The sequence below is a fragment of the Bos indicus x Bos taurus genome, chromosome 15 (assembly GCF_003369695.1).
Source record: "Bos indicus x Bos taurus breed Angus x Brahman F1 hybrid chromosome 15, Bos_hybrid_MaternalHap_v2.0, whole genome shotgun sequence".
In the NCBI taxonomy this organism is placed as follows: Eukaryota; Metazoa; Chordata; class Mammalia; order Artiodactyla; family Bovidae; genus Bos; species Bos indicus x Bos taurus.
Window position 1 is genome coordinate 65,873,361 of NC_040090.1, and position 20,416 is coordinate 65,893,776.

Consider the following 20,416-nt stretch of genomic DNA (forward strand, 5'->3'; position numbering starts at 1 on the left):
CCAGCTAAGCTAACCAGGGAAGCCCATTTTATGCATAGCAATGTGTATATGTTAATCCCTATCTCTTGACTTATCCCTTCCCCTGCCTTCCTCCATGGTAACCCCATAAGGTTGTTTTCTACATCTGTGACTCTATTTCCATTTTGTAAATAAGTTCATTTGTAACACTTTTTTTAGATTCCACATATAAGCAATATCATATGACATTTGTCTTTCCCTGCCTGACTTCCTTCATTCAGTATGACAATCTCTAGGTTCATCCATGATGCTGCAAATGGCATTATTTCATTATTTTGTATGAATAATACTCCATTGTATATATGTACCACATCTTCTTTATCATTCCTTTGTCAACAGTCCATTTAAAAATGTCCATTTTTAAATCAACAGTCTTAAAACATATAAACAATATCCATAATCTAATACCTTCTATATAGTATTTTTTGAGAGGTGTACTGTACAGTATTAATATCCACAAGAACACTGCCAGTTAACTGGACAGAGAATTCCACCCAGAAAAATATTCATATAATAATGAATTTCATTTAATGACTCCACATGATATATCTACTCTCAACATCATTTTTAGTTTTATTTATAACCAAATGATTCATTTCTAAAGGGCACTGTACTTGCCTAGTTAACAGTCTAAATATACTAAATTATAAACTCCTTAAATACCTGGCTAAAACATCAGCTGGACCTGTGGTATCAGAATACAGCTTAGTACCGTCCAGATCAATGCAGGACACTGAAAATATGAAAACTGGTCTATCAACTATGCTAAAATCAAAAAAGTAGTCTTATTTTCTGATACTACTACACCTAGAATAAATAAAATACATCACTTTTTCTTTCTATAATGCATCCTGATTCAAAAAAAGCTTTATTTTCAGTACTACCTCAGACACTGCCTAGCCACTGCACTAGCAAACCTCTATCAACTCTTTACTTCTATCTTCCTATTATATTTCATCAAGTGGAAATAACAGCTAACTTTAACAATACTCCTTCTACATACACAAACTGTTCTGGTTACTTTCTATCTCTAGGCATCTCAATAACTCTGACAGGGAGTAATTTTACAGAGATGGACACTAAGCCTCAGTACTGAAACTGAACATAATATCAAAAATAGCTCCCCACATTAAACACACTTTCTTGCAACCATGGGCTCATTCTGTACTCTCTACTTAGAATGTTCTTTTTCCCCTTCCTATTAATTCATATCCATTCTTTTTCTATTTTTTAATTGAAGGATAATTGCTTTACAGAATTTTGGTGTTTCCTGTCAAACCTCAATATGAATCAGCCATAGGTATACATATGTCCTCTCCCTCTTGAATCTCCCTCCCATCTCCCTCCCCATCCCACCCCTCTAGGTTGATACACAGCCCATGTTTGAGTTCGCTGAGACTTACAGCAAATTCCCATTGGCTATCTATTTTACATATGGTAATGTAGGTTTCCATGTTACTCTTTGCATACATCTCACCCTCCCCTCCCCTCTCCCCATGTGCATAGTTTGTTCTCTATGTCTGTTTCTCCATGGCTGCCCTGCAAATAAATTCTGCGGTACCATCTTTCTAGATTCCATATATATGTGTTAGTATACAATATTTTTCTCTTTCTGACTTACTTCACTTTGTATAATACGCTCTAGCAATAGCAGAATATATGAAGCAGAAAAACAGATTAGTGAGCTGGAAGATAAAATGGTGGAAATAACTGCTGAAGAGCAGAATAAAGTATAAAGAACAAAAAGAACTGAGGAAGAGACCTCTAGGACAATATATTAAACTCATATCCATTCTTTAAGGTTCAACTTCCCTCATGGTCTTCTCTACTGAAGTGCCAATGTTAACATTTTAAAATATTTGGTTTCAAGAATCAATAAAGAAATCCAAAATCTTGTACTGAAATTTCAGTTTAATAATCTGTTAAAGTATAAGCCTCTGAAACTTACTAAGAACACAGCTCAGTTCCTGGCATCTCGCAGGCACACTGCCAGGAGGAGAGAACAAAAAAAGCAAGGAGGAAGAGAAAGGGGAAAGGAGTCGGGACAAGAGTCAGAAAAATCCCAGCTCCCATATGTTGGAATAAATCAAGACCCACTTGACTTCGCATGCTGTCTGGCTCTAGGTGAGTGATCACACCAACATGGTTATCTGGGTTATTAAGATCTTTTTTGTATAGTCATTCTGTGTATTCTTGCCACCTAAACTTAATATCTTCTGCTTCTGATAGGTTCGTACCATTTCTGTCCTTTATTGTGCCCATCTTTGCATGAAATGTTCCCTTGGTATCTCTAGTTTTCTTGAAGAGATCTCCAGTCTTTCCCATTTTATTGTTTTCCTCTATTTCTTTGCTTTGTTCACTTAAGAAGGCTTTCATGTCTCTACTTACTATTCTTTGGAACTCTGCATTCAGATGGGTATGTCATTCCTTTTCTCCTTTGCCTTTCACTTCTCTTCTTTTCTCAGCTATTTGTAAGGCCTCCTCAGACTGCCATTTTGCCTTCTTGCATTTATTTTTCTTGGGGATGGTTTTGATCACCACCTCCTGTACAATGTTACAAACCTCCATTCCATAGTTCTTCAGACACTCTGTCATCTAATCCCTTGAATCTATTTGTCACTTCCACTGTATAATCGTAAGGAATTTGATTTAGGTCATACCTGAATGATCTAGTGGTTTTCCCTACTTTCTTCAATTTCAATCTGAATTTGGCAATAAGGAGTTCATGATCTGAGCTACAGTCAGCTCCTGGTCTTGTTTTTGCTGACTGTATAGAGCTTATCCATATTCGACTGCAAAGAATATAATCAATTTGATCTTGGTATTGACTATCTGGTGATATCTATGTGTAGAGTTGTCTCTTATGTTGTTGGAAGAGGGTGTTTGCTATGACCAGTGCATTCTCTTGGCCAACAGAATAAATAACAACAATTCTATGTTCACCCTAATGTTGCATAAAATGCATCTGACAAACTTCACTATCCATTTCTAATAAAAACCACAAATCAGCCAGAAATAGAATGAACTTTCTCAATCTGTTAAAAGCATTTACAAAAAAAAATCTATGGCTAACATCAGATGTAATGGTAAAGGACTGAATGTTTTCCCTCCCTAAGCACAAGACAATGATGCCCATTCTCACTGCTATTCAACATGCAGTGTAATCAAATAAGAAAATGTAATAACAACATATGGATTGGAAAGGAAGAAATGAAACCATCTTTATTCACAAATACCATGACCAGCTACAGAGAAAATCCAAAAAATATCCAAAGAATCTCAAAAAACAGCCACAATAACTTAATAGGACAGTTTAGATTTGACTGGTATACAAAAACTGTACTTCTACATTCTAGCAACAAAAAATGGAACCTGAAATTTTTAAAGTATCATTTATGATAGCATTGAAAACTACAAAATAGGAAGAGATGAATCTAACAAAATATGTTTTAAGATCCACATGCTTAAAATAATTTTAAAATGCTAAAAGACACTAAAGAGGGCCTAAATAAATGGAAAGATATGCTGTATTCATGAACCAGAAGAGTCAACATTGTTAAGATGTCAATTCTCCCCAAATAGATTTCAAGGTTCAATGTAATCTCAATGAAGATGCTATGAGACTTTTTGTAAAATCTTACTAGCTGATTCAAAAATGTATATGGAAATGCAACGGTCTTAAAAAAATAGACAAATTTTTAAAATATGAAGTTGGAAGACTAATACTGATCTGAGACTTACTATAAACCTGTACTAACTGACAATGGCATTATTGCTGAAAGGACAGCTGTATAGAGCCGAAGCAAGTCAACATACAGACCTACACAGACGTGGTCAACTAATTTTCAACCCAGAGTCAAGGTAACTAGAATGGAAAAAGCGCAGCAACTTCAAACAGAGTTCTGGTTCAACTAGACAACTACACAGCAAGGAGGGAGGCAGTTGGAACCTCGGCTCTTACCTCACACCAGATACAAAAATTAAATTGAAATGAGTATTAGCCCTAAATTCAAGTGCTAAAACTATAAAACAGCCAAAAGAAAACATAAGTGAAAATTTAAATCAAACTTCAAAAATCAGATTATTGGTCAAAACATGAATACTGGAGTCAGAATACCTATATCCAAACTCCAATTTTCCAATAACTAATTATGAAACTCACTATTTTACTATCTCTATATCTCAGGTTTTTTCCTCTTTCTTGTACCTGATAGGATATCCACCTCACAGGGATTATATAAGGACCATATGAGATAATGCTTAGAAAATGCCTGATACATATTAAATGCTCAATAAGCATGTTTGCTACTTTTTAAATTGCCATTTAGTTACTTAAAAAAACACCTATCCAAGTTTCATAGTTCAAAATTTAGTGTTCCCTATTGTGAGTCTTAGAAATGTATAAAGAACAAGAGTTCAGGTTTATTTTTCATTCAAATGCTGTCTAAAGAAATGATCAAGAATAAGGAATACAAAATTAAAGAAAAATAAGGGAAGGGCAGAGAAACATATTTACTGTGCACCTTCAAGTATCCCAGGAAACAGGTGCTTTACCTGGATTATCTTTTTTATTCCTCCTAGAAGGTGTCTAGTGAGAAACATGAAACTTAATAAACCTTCATAACTGGTCTTTAAATAGAAGTGCTGGCTTTCTATTTCAAATTATGGATTGGTGCCCAAAACGAAATCTCTCATTAAAAGTTTAGAGAGACTGAATTGTTGTAAGGGATATTTGTAATTATTTAACTCAGAAAGTAGTGTGTTAAGAATCACAATGAAGGATCCTCACATCATAAGCCACAGAACCCTATCATCTTACTTAATATTATAATCATGACTCTGGCTACTTTTAAAATATGCATCAGAAAGCCAATAAATGAGAAGATTACAGCTGTCAATCTCTTAAGAGTTCCCGAAGTTATGAAAAATGAGAATTCTTTGGCACCTATTCCATCTCTAAAGATGTAGACGGAGGGAGAGTTTACAGCAAATAAAGTCATTCTACAAATTTCTCCTGGTTATTTTCCCATACTTCCTCAAAGGCAAAAAGCAGCACATCATAAGAGCGGTAAGGAAATAAAAGCCCCCCGACCCCTGATCCTCCATTGGAGGTAAGCTTACCTGCAGTGTTTTGTTCTCTTTAAGATCCAACCCAAACACGTTGTGCCGCTTCACTTTAAAGAAGTCAGCCTCGAGGCCATCGTCGTCCTCCTCATCGTCTCTGTCCAAGAACTGCACGGGGGCTTCCCGGTCCTTCTGGGACTCTTCACTGCTAGGGACAGACTCAAGTGGAGATCCTTTTGCTCTTCTCAGTTTCTCGTCCATTTCTTCTTCATCTTCTTTCTCGTCTTCCTCTTTATCACTAATGCCACTATCCGGTCTGTAACCTGTCCCTTCTGGTCTCTTCCCACCTTTCTGAAGAATAGACATTTTTTCATTGAAGTAGGCTCTAAATTCTTCCACTTCATCATTGGTCAGGGAGGGAGCCCTTGGCTCAGTTACTTTATTATCTTCACTCACTACCAGTTCCTTGCTGGGTTGCTTTTGCATTCTCTGAAGAAATCTTATCCGTGGTGCCACAGCAAGACCAAGAGACCTTAAATATAAGCAAAGGAAGAGTTATCTCAACACACTGATGGTTGTGTTTATGAATTTATTGTGAAATGGTTCCTCAGAGTTCAGATGTTTTAGAGTTTTTTTTTTAAAAGAAAATGTCCTTCTGAGATATAACTCCATCTTGACAAGTCAGGTGATCCAAAAGATACTGAATACTTGTCACAAAATATTGGAGATGTCTGTTTTCCATTAGGTGGTTAACATGATTAACAAAATAAAGAGCATAAGATGAGAAAAAAACAACTACTAGATCTATCTATTTCCAGTATAACTCTCTCAGCCTCAGCTTTCTCAAATATTAATACAAGATAAAAATATCTACCAGGCCTATCTCAGTTGTTGTAAATATCTGATGCACTAACTATATGAAAATACTTTGTAAAATATGTTTTTATTTATATAAAAATATAAATACTAAAGCTCAGGGGAGGCAGTGGGAGGGAGACTCAAGAGGGAGCAGATACATGTATACATACAGTTGATTCACACCATTGTACAGCAGAAACTAACTCAATAATGTAAAGCATTTATACTCCAATTAAAAATAAATAATATTAAAGCTGGAAAAGACATGGCCATGAAAGAACGCATGTTCTCTGCAAGGAATGAATTCAAGTATTATCATCCTCTCTTCTAAGACATTTAACATGGCATAATAACCTCTATAAAAAAAGGATATTTAAACCCGAGACCAAAAAAAGAAAAAAAAAAATCTTATTTTCTCCTTCTAAGATCAAGACTTACTTTATGATTAGGTCTTTCCCAGCTTCTAAGTTCCCACAGATGCATTGGAAATAAGCTTTTAATAAAAAGCTAACATTACAAAATGGATCCACTGCCTTTTTCCTAAGACATGATTCACAGAAACTGATGGGTGTAGTTGTAAAACCTGGATTCAGAAACAGAACTATTGAAGTTCAAACCCTGGCTCTGTCAGCTACTAGCTGTGTGATCAAGGACATAATTAAACCTCTCTATACCTCAGCTCTCTTATTTGCAAGATGGCATGACAAGAGTACTGACATTGTAAGACTTGTAAAAATGAGTTCATAGATACAATGCATCTAAAACAGTGCCTAGCACATATGCAGCCACTTCTGAGCACTTGTCATTATCACTGTTATAGGGATACAGTTAGGATCACAAATTCAGCATCCATCAGAAATTAAAACACCAGCTTAAGCTGCACCAGGTTTCCCAGGTGGCACTAGTGGTAAAGAACTGCCTGCCAGTGCAGGAGACTTAAGAGGTGTGGGTTCAATCCCTGGGTCAGGAAAGTTCCCCGGAGGAGGGAAGCATTAAAGACCCGTGTCTCTCCTGTTTGTTAATATCTCAGCTATGTCAAAGAGAAAACCAGGATAGAATGTCATAAACCACAAAAACTCAGCTAATAATCTAAACCATGAATCATATTCAGAAATTTTAAAATTAGTAACTTAGTAAAGAGATAAGAAAAGCACGTTTCCATGGCATCTGATTTGCTATCCATTACCTAAACAAAAAGTCAGTGACCTTACTTTGTTATCTTGCAAATTAAGTGGTTCTAAAATGTTATAACTGACAAATTACCTGTTATACTGAACTTGCAATCTAACATGAAGAACAGAAAATAGCAGCTCACCCAGATACAAGCTTTTATTAGACCTAACTTAAAGGTAAAGGCACTCGAATTCCTGAAAAGCAGGCCAAATACACAGACTTTGCTGTGAAAGTACATATTTCATCCCAGATTGGATTTCAAGCTGACATTCAAAGTACGAGTAACCCCAAGGGCGCTTCTCTAGGATTTTGTCACTGCTTTTCCCACAGGTAGAACCCCACTGAAAAATGGACGCTCCTGAAAAGATGAGGGGAAAAATATCCTTCATATACTAGCCAAAACAGGACCAAGAGTTCCATTTTCGTATAACAGCAATTGCAATTACTAAAGACAGACCTTTTACCATGGTAACTGTGAGCACCTGTAAGAAACACCAAGACACAAAGAATACCCAGGCAACAAGCAGCATGGGATACCAATCTAAAAGAAGGGAAGAACCAACGAAGAGACCTGCATCCAAAGCATAAAAAGAACCGTGTGTGGGAAACCAGGTCAGCTTTTTAGAAAACAAGACACCTCAAGATTTCAAAGAATGCTGGTCAACTGCTCTCCATCTCCTTTAAGACCAAACTACAGGAAATTGCCAGCCTTTTAGGAATTTATATTCACAAACAAGAAATTTCTTTCTGACTGAACTGAACAGTCAACAAGTTTCCTACAGCTTATACAGTCTTTCTCTGCAAATCTTCAACAGATTCTTTCAAGGTAACATAAAGAGGTTTAAACTAGGATTCTCAGAAGCAGGTTTCAAACGAATTCCCTCTAACTCTGAGGACTCACAATCAAAATTATAATAGGAATACTTACAGGGCATAATCAGATATAGGTAACTTGCTCACATCAAAAATTTCTTTATCCTTCATCAGATACACTGAACGTATATAGGAGATGAAACACTGTAAACAAAAAAGGGTGAGGTATATGACATAACAGTCAGAAATGGAAAATGAATTTTAACTGAGATAAAAGAAAGTAATCAAAGGAATAAATTCAACAGTAGTGAAAACTCTTAAAAACAGCTGAGTATATCTCCATTCCATAAAAACAAACAAAAAAAAATCTACCTTTTTAGAATTGTAATCTGAGAAAAGACTATAAAATTTGGTTTCATCAAGCCAACTGAACATAAAATATAAACTTCTCAAAAAGCTATTCTGTAAGTTAAAATCATTCAGGTACATTAATGGGAAAAAATATAGGTTTTGGAATAACAGTTGAAATCTGAGTTCCACATCTTACAAGCTGAGCAAGTTTATTATTTCTCTGTCAGTTTCCTCATCTATCAAGATAATATAAAAGTACCTTCTACTTTGAGTGTAATGAGAACTAAATGAGAAAAATGCATGTAGACTACTTGAGCATTTCTTCTGAAATATATTAAATATCAATGAATATCAGTTATTCATAATAATTATTACTGGAAAACATCCTTGTAATAAAACTAGTACAACAAAATAAAATTTTACTGTACCTAAGCTTAATAAAATCATAACAGGAAAAGTTTAGGAATAAACTTTTTTATAAACTTTAATAAATTATTTACTGAAATTTCAAGTAATTCATCATTATAATTTCAAGTAGTTTGTCATTAACTTGCAATATTTTCTTCTGTGTTTTAAAAAAAAGTAAACTATCTTTATGCCAAGAACCATTGCAAACTAAAAGGTAAACATGGTCCTAAATGCTGTCAGTCTGAAAAACAAACAGCAAAGATGGTGAAAAACAAACAGCAAAGCAGAAGTTTTATTTTTTTATTTTAAAATTAAGCTTTGTAAACTATATTTAATTCCCATTTCTATATTTCCTAAACTTCACATTTTTTCTAACTTTACACTAATCCTTTCTTCAAACCATTTACACTAGTCTCCAAACCATTTTCCCTGTCTCCATAGGCATTAAAATGAATAATTCAAGGACAATTTTCCACCTACAATCACCCACAAGAAATCACCCCAGTTGCTTATCGTTTTTGTTCTATCCAGATTATAATCAAAAGCTAGAAAATCACTTCTATGAAATCAGATAGCTTGCTGCAGCTGCCAACAGTTAGCCATTCTGCTAAACCATGCATGACATCCAATAAATCACATCATTTATTTCAATGTGCTTTTCTATGATCTTGTTCTAGAAGGCTCATTTGCTGTATGCAGAAACCACTGAAACAGCATCCTTCCAGTTTTTCATATTTCCTGATTCGTAACTGAATGAGCCAGGTATGCAGTAAGTCACAACATCAGAATTCACGTACACTATTTTCAAATTGTGCATACTATTTCCAAAGCTTCTACAAGATTTACCTCCAAGTTTAAAGTATGCTGCTAGATAAAACATGCACATAAATGTTTTCATGCCCAAATATATGCCCAAACATTTTAAGAAAAATAATCTGTTTAAAGACTATTTTCATTAGATTTCAGGTAAAGTGAGCTTACATAAGTTTGAATATGTTTTATTTATATATTTTAGAATGAATTTCATGTTTTTCTCATATTTTAGAATTAATTTCTCCTGATGTATCATGGAAGTTCTGAAGAAAGTCAGACCTGGATTTAAATCTTAGGTCTATCACTTAATAGATACATCACCCTGGACAATTTTTAATTTTCTCAAGCTCCTGTTTTCCCATCTACAAAATCAAATCAATTATCACCTACCTCACAGGTTGTTGGGAAGATTAAATAATAATACACATCCAACTGTCATATAGGGCCATGCCATGGCTAAGGGCCTATCACATACTGCTGCTGCTGCTGCTAAGTCACTTCAGTCGTGTCCGACCCTGTGCGACCCCATAGACGGCAGCCCACCAGGCTCCCCCATCCCTGGAATTCTCTAGGCAAGAATACCGGAATGGGTTGCCATTTCCTTCTCCAGTGCATGAAAGTGAAAAGTCAAAGTGAAGTCGCTCAGTCGTGTCCGACTCTAAGCGACCCCACGGACTGCAGCCTACCAGGCTCCTCCGTCCTTGGGATTTTCCAGGCAAGAGTACTGGAGTAGGGTGCCATTGCCTTCTCCAATCACATACTAAGCAAGAAGATCTTACACTTAAAAAGTTAACTTGGGTTATTTTTTTATCAAATTATTTATCACTATGCTTATGATGAAAGTTAATTCAGATCACATACTAAGCATCTGAATTTAACTTTCATCATAAGCATGCCGCTGCTGCTAAGTCACTTCAGTCATGTCTGATTCTGTGTGACCCCACAGACAGCAGCCCACCAGGGTCCCCCGTCCCTGGGATTCTCCAGGCAAGAACACTGGAGTGGGTTGCCATTTCCTCCTCCAATGTATGAAAAGTGAAAAGTGAAAGGGAAGTTGCTCAGTCGTGTCTGACTCCTCATAACCCCATGGACTGCTTATCATCATGAGCATAGTGATAAATAATTTGATAAAAAAATAACCCAAGTTAACTTTTTAAGTGTAAGATCTTCTCTTTAAATAAAACTTCTTTGCTTTGATTATCCAATTTCAAAACCATTAACCCAAAAGACTAACTCCTGACTTTTTCTGCTCAGGCTCTTCTATCTACTCTGGATGGCCTTTCCATACCTCCTCTTTATTTTCTTCTTCCAAATCTCTGAATCCCTACTATCTAACTCATTGTTGATGTGTTACGGGAAATGCAGATATAGATTTCCTATGTAGATCTCGTAACTAAAATATTTTAGTTAGTTAGTAACAGAGTGCTGAAAATGAAGAGTTTCATAACAGGGATTCAAATATTTGTCAATTCAAATACTAAACCGCTGTAAGCACAATGCAAAATAATTTCACATCTTCCTTTTCTAAAGAATCTACTGCTGAGCACTCTAAGAACAAAAAAAATACGTATTACTAAAAGTGACATTTCCTTGGGTATTTGCTAATCAAGAGGACTTATAAGTCCAAAAAAGCAGTTTGGGAACATTACGTCACATTTATAGATTAAAACCTCATTTCTAAAGACAATTTAGCAAGAATGCTATGCTTTCTGGAAATTTAACCTAACATTAATTTTACAGTCAATAGAGTACAGTGAGAAGTTAATAACAACTTTACTGAAGAAACCAAATTGATATCTTTATTAAGTTATCTTGTATACTTAATAATCATTAAGCAGATTTTCTATATGTCTGGCAAAATTATGGACAAGTAATAGACATTTTTCCAAGTTACTATAAGGAATATATAATTTTTGGACTTCCCTGGCAGTCAGTGGTTAAGACTGTGAGCTTCCACCACAAGGGGCACAAGTTCAATCCCTGGTTGGAGAACTAAGATGCGGCATGTCACGTGGCATGGCCAAAGAAAAATTTTTTTACAGAAATATGTAACTTTTTCAAAGTTAAAGAATAAGGTAAAGCTATCTTAAAAGTATACTACCTGAATATCTGAAGTAGCAGAAAATGATACAATTGAACTTTATTACATGCTCTAGTCCAAGGAAGGTATCCAATTCAAAAATAACTTACCCTTTGAGCTCTTTCTTTTAAATCTTGATCTTGAGCTAAAAATGATTCCAATTTTTTCTGAACATCTATAAGTTTTTCTGGATTGATTCTTTTATAACAAAAAGATAAAAGTTAAACTAAGACATCTTGATTTTAGAAGCTGAAAATAGTATACATTATTTTCTATTTTCCTCAGTATTTTTAAAATCCGTAACATCTTTTCTCATCTATGACCCAGATTAGATCGAAATTACACTAGACCTAAAGTTGACTCTGTATATTTCAAATAATGCAGAAAAAGTAAATAAAATAAAATCAGACATTTTCTCTAAACAACCTATGCTGAGTGAAAGATTAGGTTAACACCACAATTAGCAATGTTCCTCTTAAATCTTTAAAGATAGAAAGTAGTCCGTCCTGGGAGGTGGATCATCAATGAAACGGAACAAATAAAAGAAAATGTTCATTTTTTATAAGATTTCCATTTCAGTCAAATATCAAAAAAATCAAATTCAAATAATAAACAAGTAGTCAAGGATATAAACATTGTTTTCCTTATCTGGAAATTAGGCATAATATAACAGAATTGTTACTTAAATTTATCCAGATTTAGAATGAAAATTATGGGAAAAAAATGAAATTCTTACAAGCATCTATTCTATATTTCACAAAGGAAATCCCACTTGTTTTCTAAACAATTTTGTTTTCTCAACAATTTTGTTCCGAAAAGTTGCAGTGGTGATAGGTGGTAGCAGATGAGGTTTTTCTTTAATTACAGAAAATATCAAAATACATATACATAAAAACCTTAACTCAGTCTCAACAATTACAGAGCTCACACCCAACTTTGTTTTACCTAAACCCTTACCCACTCCTCCACCAAATCTAACCTACTTTCCTACAAATAAAGCCAGGGTGTTTCAGTTCAGTTCAGTTCAGTTGCTCAGTTGTGTCCAACTCTTTGCGACCCCATGAATTGCAGCACTCCAGGCCTCCCTGTCCATCACCAACCCCCAGAGTTCACTCAAACTCATGTCCATCAAGTCAGTGTTTCAAGGGCCCCAATATAAGTGAAAGTGAAAGTCACTCAGTAGTGTCCGACTCTTTGCAACCCCATGGACAGTCCATGGAAATCTCCAGGCCAGAATACTGGAGTGGGTAGCCTTTCCCTTCTCCAGGGGATCTTCCTGACCCAGGAATCGAACCAAGGTCTCCTGCATTGCAGGCGGATTCTTTACCAACTGAGCTATCAGAGAAGCCCCCCCAAAAAACAGTGGTTAGATGAGATGAAGTAGGTGGCAATGCTTTAACTGTATGCGTGTTGTCAGGCCTGAGAGGTTCTTCCATCCTAGTCAAGGGGAGTGCTAACCTTCTCTCCTTTCATATAAAACAATATAAATGAGCCTACAACCAAATCTACTGATACTCAATCTAAACATCTTCAATGACAGGAGAGCACAATCCTCTGAAAAGGACAAACAATCCTAAAAATAAGTTCATCCAAGAGGTTTAATCTTTTCAACCATCAATGCCTCCTGATGCCAACAAGGTCTGTTTTTCATCTTGTATTATCCTCTGACCATTTTCTAAAAGAGTTGTTAAAACAAACAAAAAGTCCAAAATCCGAAAGCAGAAAAGATTACAGGGAGGAGGGAATTAGGTGGACATAATTAGGCACAGTAATTTCATGACTTCATTTTTCTAACAATAACATCAAGACAGCAAGTCATTCTTACTTGATTTCCTTCACAGGCACTTTCTTCTGAAGAAGCTGCTGTACCATCCCTTTTTCTTCTGAGGGAAGCAAAATTAATAAAGCTTCACCATCCTCTTTGTACCTAAACAAAAAAAGAAAATCTCTTTCACATTAATGCAATCTGCATTTTACATTTTAACAGCTTGATGAATAGGTAACAAGAAAGCAAGTTCACCAAATTAGTAAGTATTAGGAATACCATGTTCTTTAACATCTGTGACAACAGAAAACTAGGGCCTCTTGGAACACCTTTTTCAAATATTCATCACTACTTACACCTCCTAGTGATTTTGTACAACTCCTAATAAAGACACACAAAAAAGATAATCTCAAAACATTCTCTTAAGGGTTCGTGTTATAAATATGAGGGGAAAATAAATTTTTATAGTTAATCAAATAAACTATTTACTGAGACACTCTGTGCCAGGTATAAACTGGGAAGAACAAAAACAAGATGAATATCCCTGTCTTCAGTGATCTAACAATATGGTTACCAGAAAAGACAAACACACACAAAAGCAAGAGATTCAAACAACAGCCCCAGAATGGTAGAGCAGTAAGTGTGAAAGGACAGCCACTGGCAATAAAAGCCAAGAACTCAGAAGTGAAAGGAAGACACTCAAGGGTAGCCAAAGAAGAAGAGAAATATGTATGTCACAGCAAATGAAATTTGAGGTGGGCCTAAAAAATGTGTAGAAAGGGAAGTGAAGTGAAGTGAAGTGAAGTCGCTTAGTCCTGTCCGACTCTTTTCGACCCCATGGACTGTAGCCTACCAGGCTCCTCCGTCCATGGGATTTTCCAGGCAAGAATACTGGAGTGGGTTGCATTTCCTTCTCCAGGAGATCTTCCCCACCCAGAGATCAAACCCAGGTCTCCTGCATTGTAGAAGACGGTTTACCGTCTGAGCCACCAGGGAAATCACATAGAAAGGGAAAGGCTACAATAATCCGAAGAGGAAGAATGGCATGAACAAAGGAGTGGGAACCAGGAAATAAACACAAGAGTAAACTAAAGATAGGATAAAGATAGCATTTTTAAAAAAGCTGAAGGATAAGAAATTCTTTTAACATTCTATATGCAAATTCAGAGATGGAGAGAGGATGTAAAAAGGCTCCCAAAGTCTAGGCCAGAGATGCAGCAAAAGGGGTAAAGAGAAATCTCAAGAATATCAAAAAGGCATCCAAAGAAGATCTCAATCTTCAGACTGACTCATAAGCAAAAATAATAAGTCTAACCATCTACATCTATCTTATCTACCCATTCATGCATTCAGGGATAATCTTGGAGGATGAGTCATGAGTAAAGTCACAAAGGGGCCATATCCAAATGTTTGAAACTATACCTAACAGAATACACACATGAAAGCGTAAGGTTAAGGCGGATTACAACACTGAAATTTAGAAGAAAAAGATTCCCAAAGAAAAACAAGTCCAAAGTCAAATCCCACAAAGCAAGTATCTTTTTTTTTTTTTTTTCCAAAGCAAGTATCTTTTAATAAAGATTATCACTGGCTGTTTTACATCACACACATCTTTTCCCAGTAATAATGTAAGACACAAATTATCTCCCACATACCAACACCTAAAATTTTCCAGTAAGCTTTTATTTCAAAAAGAAAAGCGCTTTTAAAAAAGCATAAGAACATTTCCCTCTTTTTAAAAAATGCTTATAAGAATAATCCTATTTACCCATGAGCTAGTTTTTTTATTTCTGAAGCAATATCCAAGGCCCAAAGCTAAATATATGCATAAAGAGAAATAAATGTTCTTCATAAGACCTACATTTTAAAATTCTATATATTTAGATATTTTAAGAAACATTGTAGGCACACACACACACACACAAAAAAGCCCTGCGTCTGAAATACAACAAAAAATCTCATTTTTATCATCAGTGTTAGTACCATGTTACTTTTAACTCTTCAGAATTTATGATGAGCTTCATTTTACACTGACTTGCCAAACTTAAAGACAAGCAACTAACAGAGGAAGCAAATAAAAAGTTCCTGAAAGGCCAAGAAGTTGGCCCAAATAAATAAGCAGCTGATGACTACATATTGGAGACTTTAAGCTTTCAATTCAATATTTTTTTTCAACTCTACCAGGATTTCCTCCACAAAGTAGAAGCCTCAATAGACTGATCATGATTACCTGATATCAGGAAACTTAACCTCTACACACTACAAGGAAAACAAGTAAAAAACAAAAAATTCAAATATTTTTTAAAATCTACATTTATTATATAATTTTAACTCATTTAACACATATCTGAGTACTACGAATATTAGTGTATTCTCTTGATGATTAAACTGACAGTATGAATTTGCCTTTCATATCTAACATACACCATATGTACCTAAAAGCTGGTCACTAAATATTTGGTGAAAAAAATGCAAACAAACCACTAGAAGTTGCACTAGCAGATGAAATACTGAATTTGGAGCCAAGAGAGCTGATTTCAAGTCCCAGCCCTACTATTCACTAGCTGTATAATCTTGAATAATGAGTCATTTTATCTCTACATATTGTATTTTCTTAATTATAAATTACAGTTGGAATTATATGATCTTTATTCCTTCAGGATCTAAATTCTAGTATCAATATACTAGTCACTGTTCACAATATAAGGATGATCAAGAGGTGTAGAAATGGGGGCCACTGTTGGTCACACTCTGCTATATTCCATAGCGCTTCTCTTTTTTGTCCCCTCCCTGTGTCTGCTTCTATCCTCCTTAGGCCTTACCTGTGGCAACAAGCCCCAGGAGTTCCTGTCACTGAGGGAAAACAGTACATTCAGCCATGCAGATGCAGACAGGCAGGATAAGAATCAGAGTTCAACTGCTCCTCCTGCACAATGTGGTACAAAGGAGAGCTTATTCCAGGAAAAAGGGTATCTCTGAGTCACAGAGTATCTAAAGACCCTACACTAGATTCAAAAAGGAAAAAAAAAAAAAAAGACTGGACAATATCCTGCAGCCTAAGATCTTAGAAATATAACAGGTATAACCACATATGCTCAACAGTTTGACAAATGAGGTTCACCAAAAATTAACTGGAAAGACCCCAAGCTAACATGCCTTGCATGGAAAGCTTCCAGCAAACTGATATAAGTTTAAGTAATATAATTCTTAAGTATAAGAATTTATGGAGTTCATTAAACTGTCAACTCTGTCCCCAGAAAAGAAAAAAAAAAAAAAGACAAAAGTTTTAATTAATTAAAAAGAAAATGAAAACTCATAAAAGTGGTACTGATACTACTGAAAATTATACTTTCAGGAACCTAAGAGATATGATTAATCCCATTCCAAAGAAAAGAAACTGAGATGTTGATAACATAAGGTCCAAGGGTGCACAGCTATCAGGTGACACAGCTGTATCTATACCTAAATTTCTTGACTTGTAAGGATAGTGTTCAATCAACTATGGGATATTGGTCTCTCACAGTCCAAATAAAGAAGGTAAATTCATATATTTAAGTTTATCCTTGTTAGGTAGTTAGAATAGGAAACAGGAGGGCAGAATGGTGACCCCGTGGACTGCAGCCCACCAGGCTCTATGGGATTTTCCAGGCAAGAGTACTGGAGTGGGGTGCCACTAGACTTTATTAAATGCAAACAGCTAGTTTGGGGCACACTGGGAAGACCATGAGTTGTAGAGTCAGTAAGACCCAAGTATAAATCCCAGTCACAGTACTCCCAGAGTGATCTTCAGTTCAGTTCAGTTTAGTCACTCAGTCGTGTCCGATTCTTTGCAAACTCCATTTGAGTAAACCCCAGAGTTTACTCAAACTCATGTCCATTGAGTCAGTGATGCCATCCAACCATCTCATCCTTTGTCATCCCCTTCTCCTCCTGCCTTCAATCTTTCCCAGCATCAGGGTCTTTTGCAACGAGTCAGTTCTTCGCATCAGGTGGCCCAAGTATTCGAGCTTCAGCTTCAGCTTCAGCATCAGTCCTTCCAATGAATATTCAGGACTGATTTCCTTTAGGATGGACTGGTTGGATCTTCTTGCAGTCCAAGGGATTCTCAAGAGTCTTCTCAACACCACAGTTCAAATGCAACAATTCTTCATGAGTGATCTTAAGATACATCTTTACCTCAGGTTCTCTGAGAAACAGTTTTCTAGTACAAAGACTTCTCTCATAAAGCTACTATAAAGGCTAAATGATTTCATTCATATTCACCCAGCTATGTGTTAAGAAGTGAATGGGTAAGCCACAACCCATTGTTCACTGTGGGGGTACAGGAGAAGAGGGTAGGGAAGAAGCTATCCTGGCCAAAAAAACAAGGGATACAGTTGAATCTTCTCATAAACATACTAACCACAAGTTTCCTGGGAAACAAAAAAGGTAAATCTGCTAGAATGAGAGGCCTCATCTATGAGATGCCAATATGATATACTAGGTTTGTTTACAGTCTATGTATTTAAAAGGTAGGTCTCTGAGGTCAGCTTTATAACTAAACCAATGGTCTATCTGTAAGTGATAAACCTTATATATCACTTAGAGACTCTGAGGTTAATCTGAGCCAGAGCACAACCTGATGTGTCAAGAATGCATCTGTGGAGAGTGATGGAGGTCCCAGACCTTTTCCCACTTCACCTATACCTTGCGATTACTGTTGTACTTGAAATTACATATCAGTGAAGCTTGATATTAGGTGTGGGAGGCAGCTTCTAAATTACTGGCTCCCAGTACAGTAATATTGCTGGGAGATTATCAATAACCTCAGAAATACAGATGACACCACCCTTAGGGCAGAAAGCAAAAACTTAAAGGGCCTCCTGAAGAAGGTGAGAGGATAAAGAAAAAGCTGGCTTAAAACTCAACACTTAAAAAACTAAGATCATGTCTTCCAGTTTCATCACTTCATGGCAAACAGATGGGGAAATAGAAACAGTGACAGACTTCATTTTCTTGGGCTCCAAAATCACTGCAGATAGTGACTGTAGTCATGAAATTAAAAGACGCTTGCTCCTTGGAAGGAAAGCTATGACCAACCTAGACAGCATATTCAAAAGCAGAGACATCATTTTGCCAATAAAGGTCAACACAATCAAAGCTATAGTTTTTCCAGCAGTCATGTATGGATGTGAGAGTTGGACTATAAAGAAAGCTGAGTGCTGAAGAATTGATGCTTTTGAACTGTGATGTTGGAGAAGACTCTTGAGAGTCCCTTGGACTGCAAGGAGATCAACCAGTCAATCCTAAAGAAAATCAATCCTGAATATTCACTGCAAGGACTAATGTTGAAGCTGAATCTCCAATACTTGGCCACCTGATGCGTAGAGTCGATTCATTAGAAAAGACCCTGATGCTGGGAAAGATTAAAAGCAAGAGGAGAAGGAGACGACAGACGATGACATAGTTAGATGGCATCACCGACTCAATGGACATGAGTTTGAGCAAACTCCAGGGACATGGTGAAGGATAGGAATGTCTGGCATGTGCAGTCCATGGGGTCGCAAAGAGTCAGACGTGACTGACTGACTGAACAACAACAAATAATACATTAAGTTCCCTAAATCTGAACCTTCTAGTTGTAAATTTTCAAAGTGAAAAATACGTTTGCATATCCAATCACAAAAGTTAGTTCATGTGTCTGCTGCACACTCTCACATGCAGGCATCCTCTACCAAAGGCTGCACTTTATAGTGTATTTTATTGTACAGTACTGTAGAGTATCTTTATTTCAAGCCAGATTTGCAAGAGGACATCTTCACTGTGTTCCTTGCTGAGGAACACAAGGAGCTTACTAATGAAGGCAAACTGGAGGCTAAGAGAAAGGATGAAGAGAGACAACAGGAAGAAGTAACTGAAGACCAAAGAGATTTACAATGCAAGAAATGGCAAGGGCATTTCCTTTATTTGAGGAAACATTGTTAGTTTTTGAAGCACAGGACTCAAACGTAGAACAGTACACAAAGGTTGCAGCAGTTGTTCAGAATGCAATCCTTTGTTACCATGTCATCTATGACCAAAAAAAAAAAAAGTGCTACTACCCAGACATCACTGGATCATATTTTTCAAGAAGACAGAACTGAATCCCCCAAGGAACCAGAACCTGGGCCATCAAGGTCAGGCATGAGTGGAATTGCAGCTTGCCCTCCATCTCCTATTGCTGAAGACCCCTCAGCTCTACCATCTCCCACTGCCTCTCCCTTCCCCAGCTAGTAAGTCTTCTTACCTGTTTACTTGATGCCAGCCCCAGTATACCAGCTGTTATACCATACTACTGTGCTTTTCAAGGTACTATACTACAGGATTTAAAACGTTTTCTTTCTTTTTTGTGTTTCTTTCTTATGTATTATTCATGTGAAATGTAATATAAACCTATTATAGTACAGTTCTGTATAGCTGATTGCGTTAGTTGGGTACCTAGGCTAATTTTGAGGGACTCACGAACAAACTGGACTTATGAATGTGCTTTCAGAACAGAACTCATTCATATGTAGGGGACTTACTATAATCTGGGCCTCCTGGCCAAGATGAAGTGTTGACATTGGTCCTAGGTTTGACATTTGCAAAGGCAACAAAAGCAAAAACAAACAAGAGAAAAGAAAACCATCAACAAAACAAAAATGTAACCTATTAAATGGGAACCACATATCTGCAAACCACATATCTGCAAACCACATATCTGATAAGGTTTATAACAACCAAATTGTTCAAGAAACTCTCACAATAGCAAAAACCAAACAATCTAGCTCAAAAAATGGGCAGAGAACTTGAGTAGACATTTTTTTCAAAGAAGACATACAAATGGCCAACAGGTACATGAAAAGGTTCTCAACATTACTAGTACTTAGAGAAATGTAAATCAAAACTACTATAAGATATCACCTCACATCTGTCAGAATAGCTATTATACAAAACACTGGAAATGACAAGTATTGGCAAGAATGTGGAGAAGTGAACCCTTGTGCACTGCTGGTGGAAATGTAAATTGGTGCAGTCATTACAGAAAACTACCATCATACGATCCAGCAATTCCA

At 36.3% G+C, this 20,416-nt stretch overlaps 1 protein-coding gene and 1 non-coding gene across 2 annotated transcripts in view; both read right to left on the reverse strand.

Annotated features, from left to right (window-relative positions):
- The window catches only part of DDX10 (DEAD-box helicase 10), a 318,321-nt gene that overhangs the window by 244,704 nt on the left and 53,201 nt on the right, over positions 1-20,416 (reverse strand). The window contains exons 10-13 of the mRNA XM_027563817.1: positions 13,404-13,505; positions 11,689-11,776; positions 8,042-8,130; positions 5,140-5,614 (exon numbers count right to left, since the gene is read on the reverse strand). Coding sequence (XP_027419618.1) covers positions 5,140-5,614; positions 8,042-8,130; positions 11,689-11,776; positions 13,404-13,505 — 754 coding nt within the window. The remainder of the gene's footprint in view (positions 1-5,139; positions 5,615-8,041; positions 8,131-11,688; positions 11,777-13,403; positions 13,506-20,416) is intronic.
- Positions 12,933-13,058, reverse strand: LOC113906073. Its single transcript, XR_003514768.1, has one exon. It is a non-coding gene; the product is annotated as a U6atac minor spliceosomal RNA (small nuclear RNA).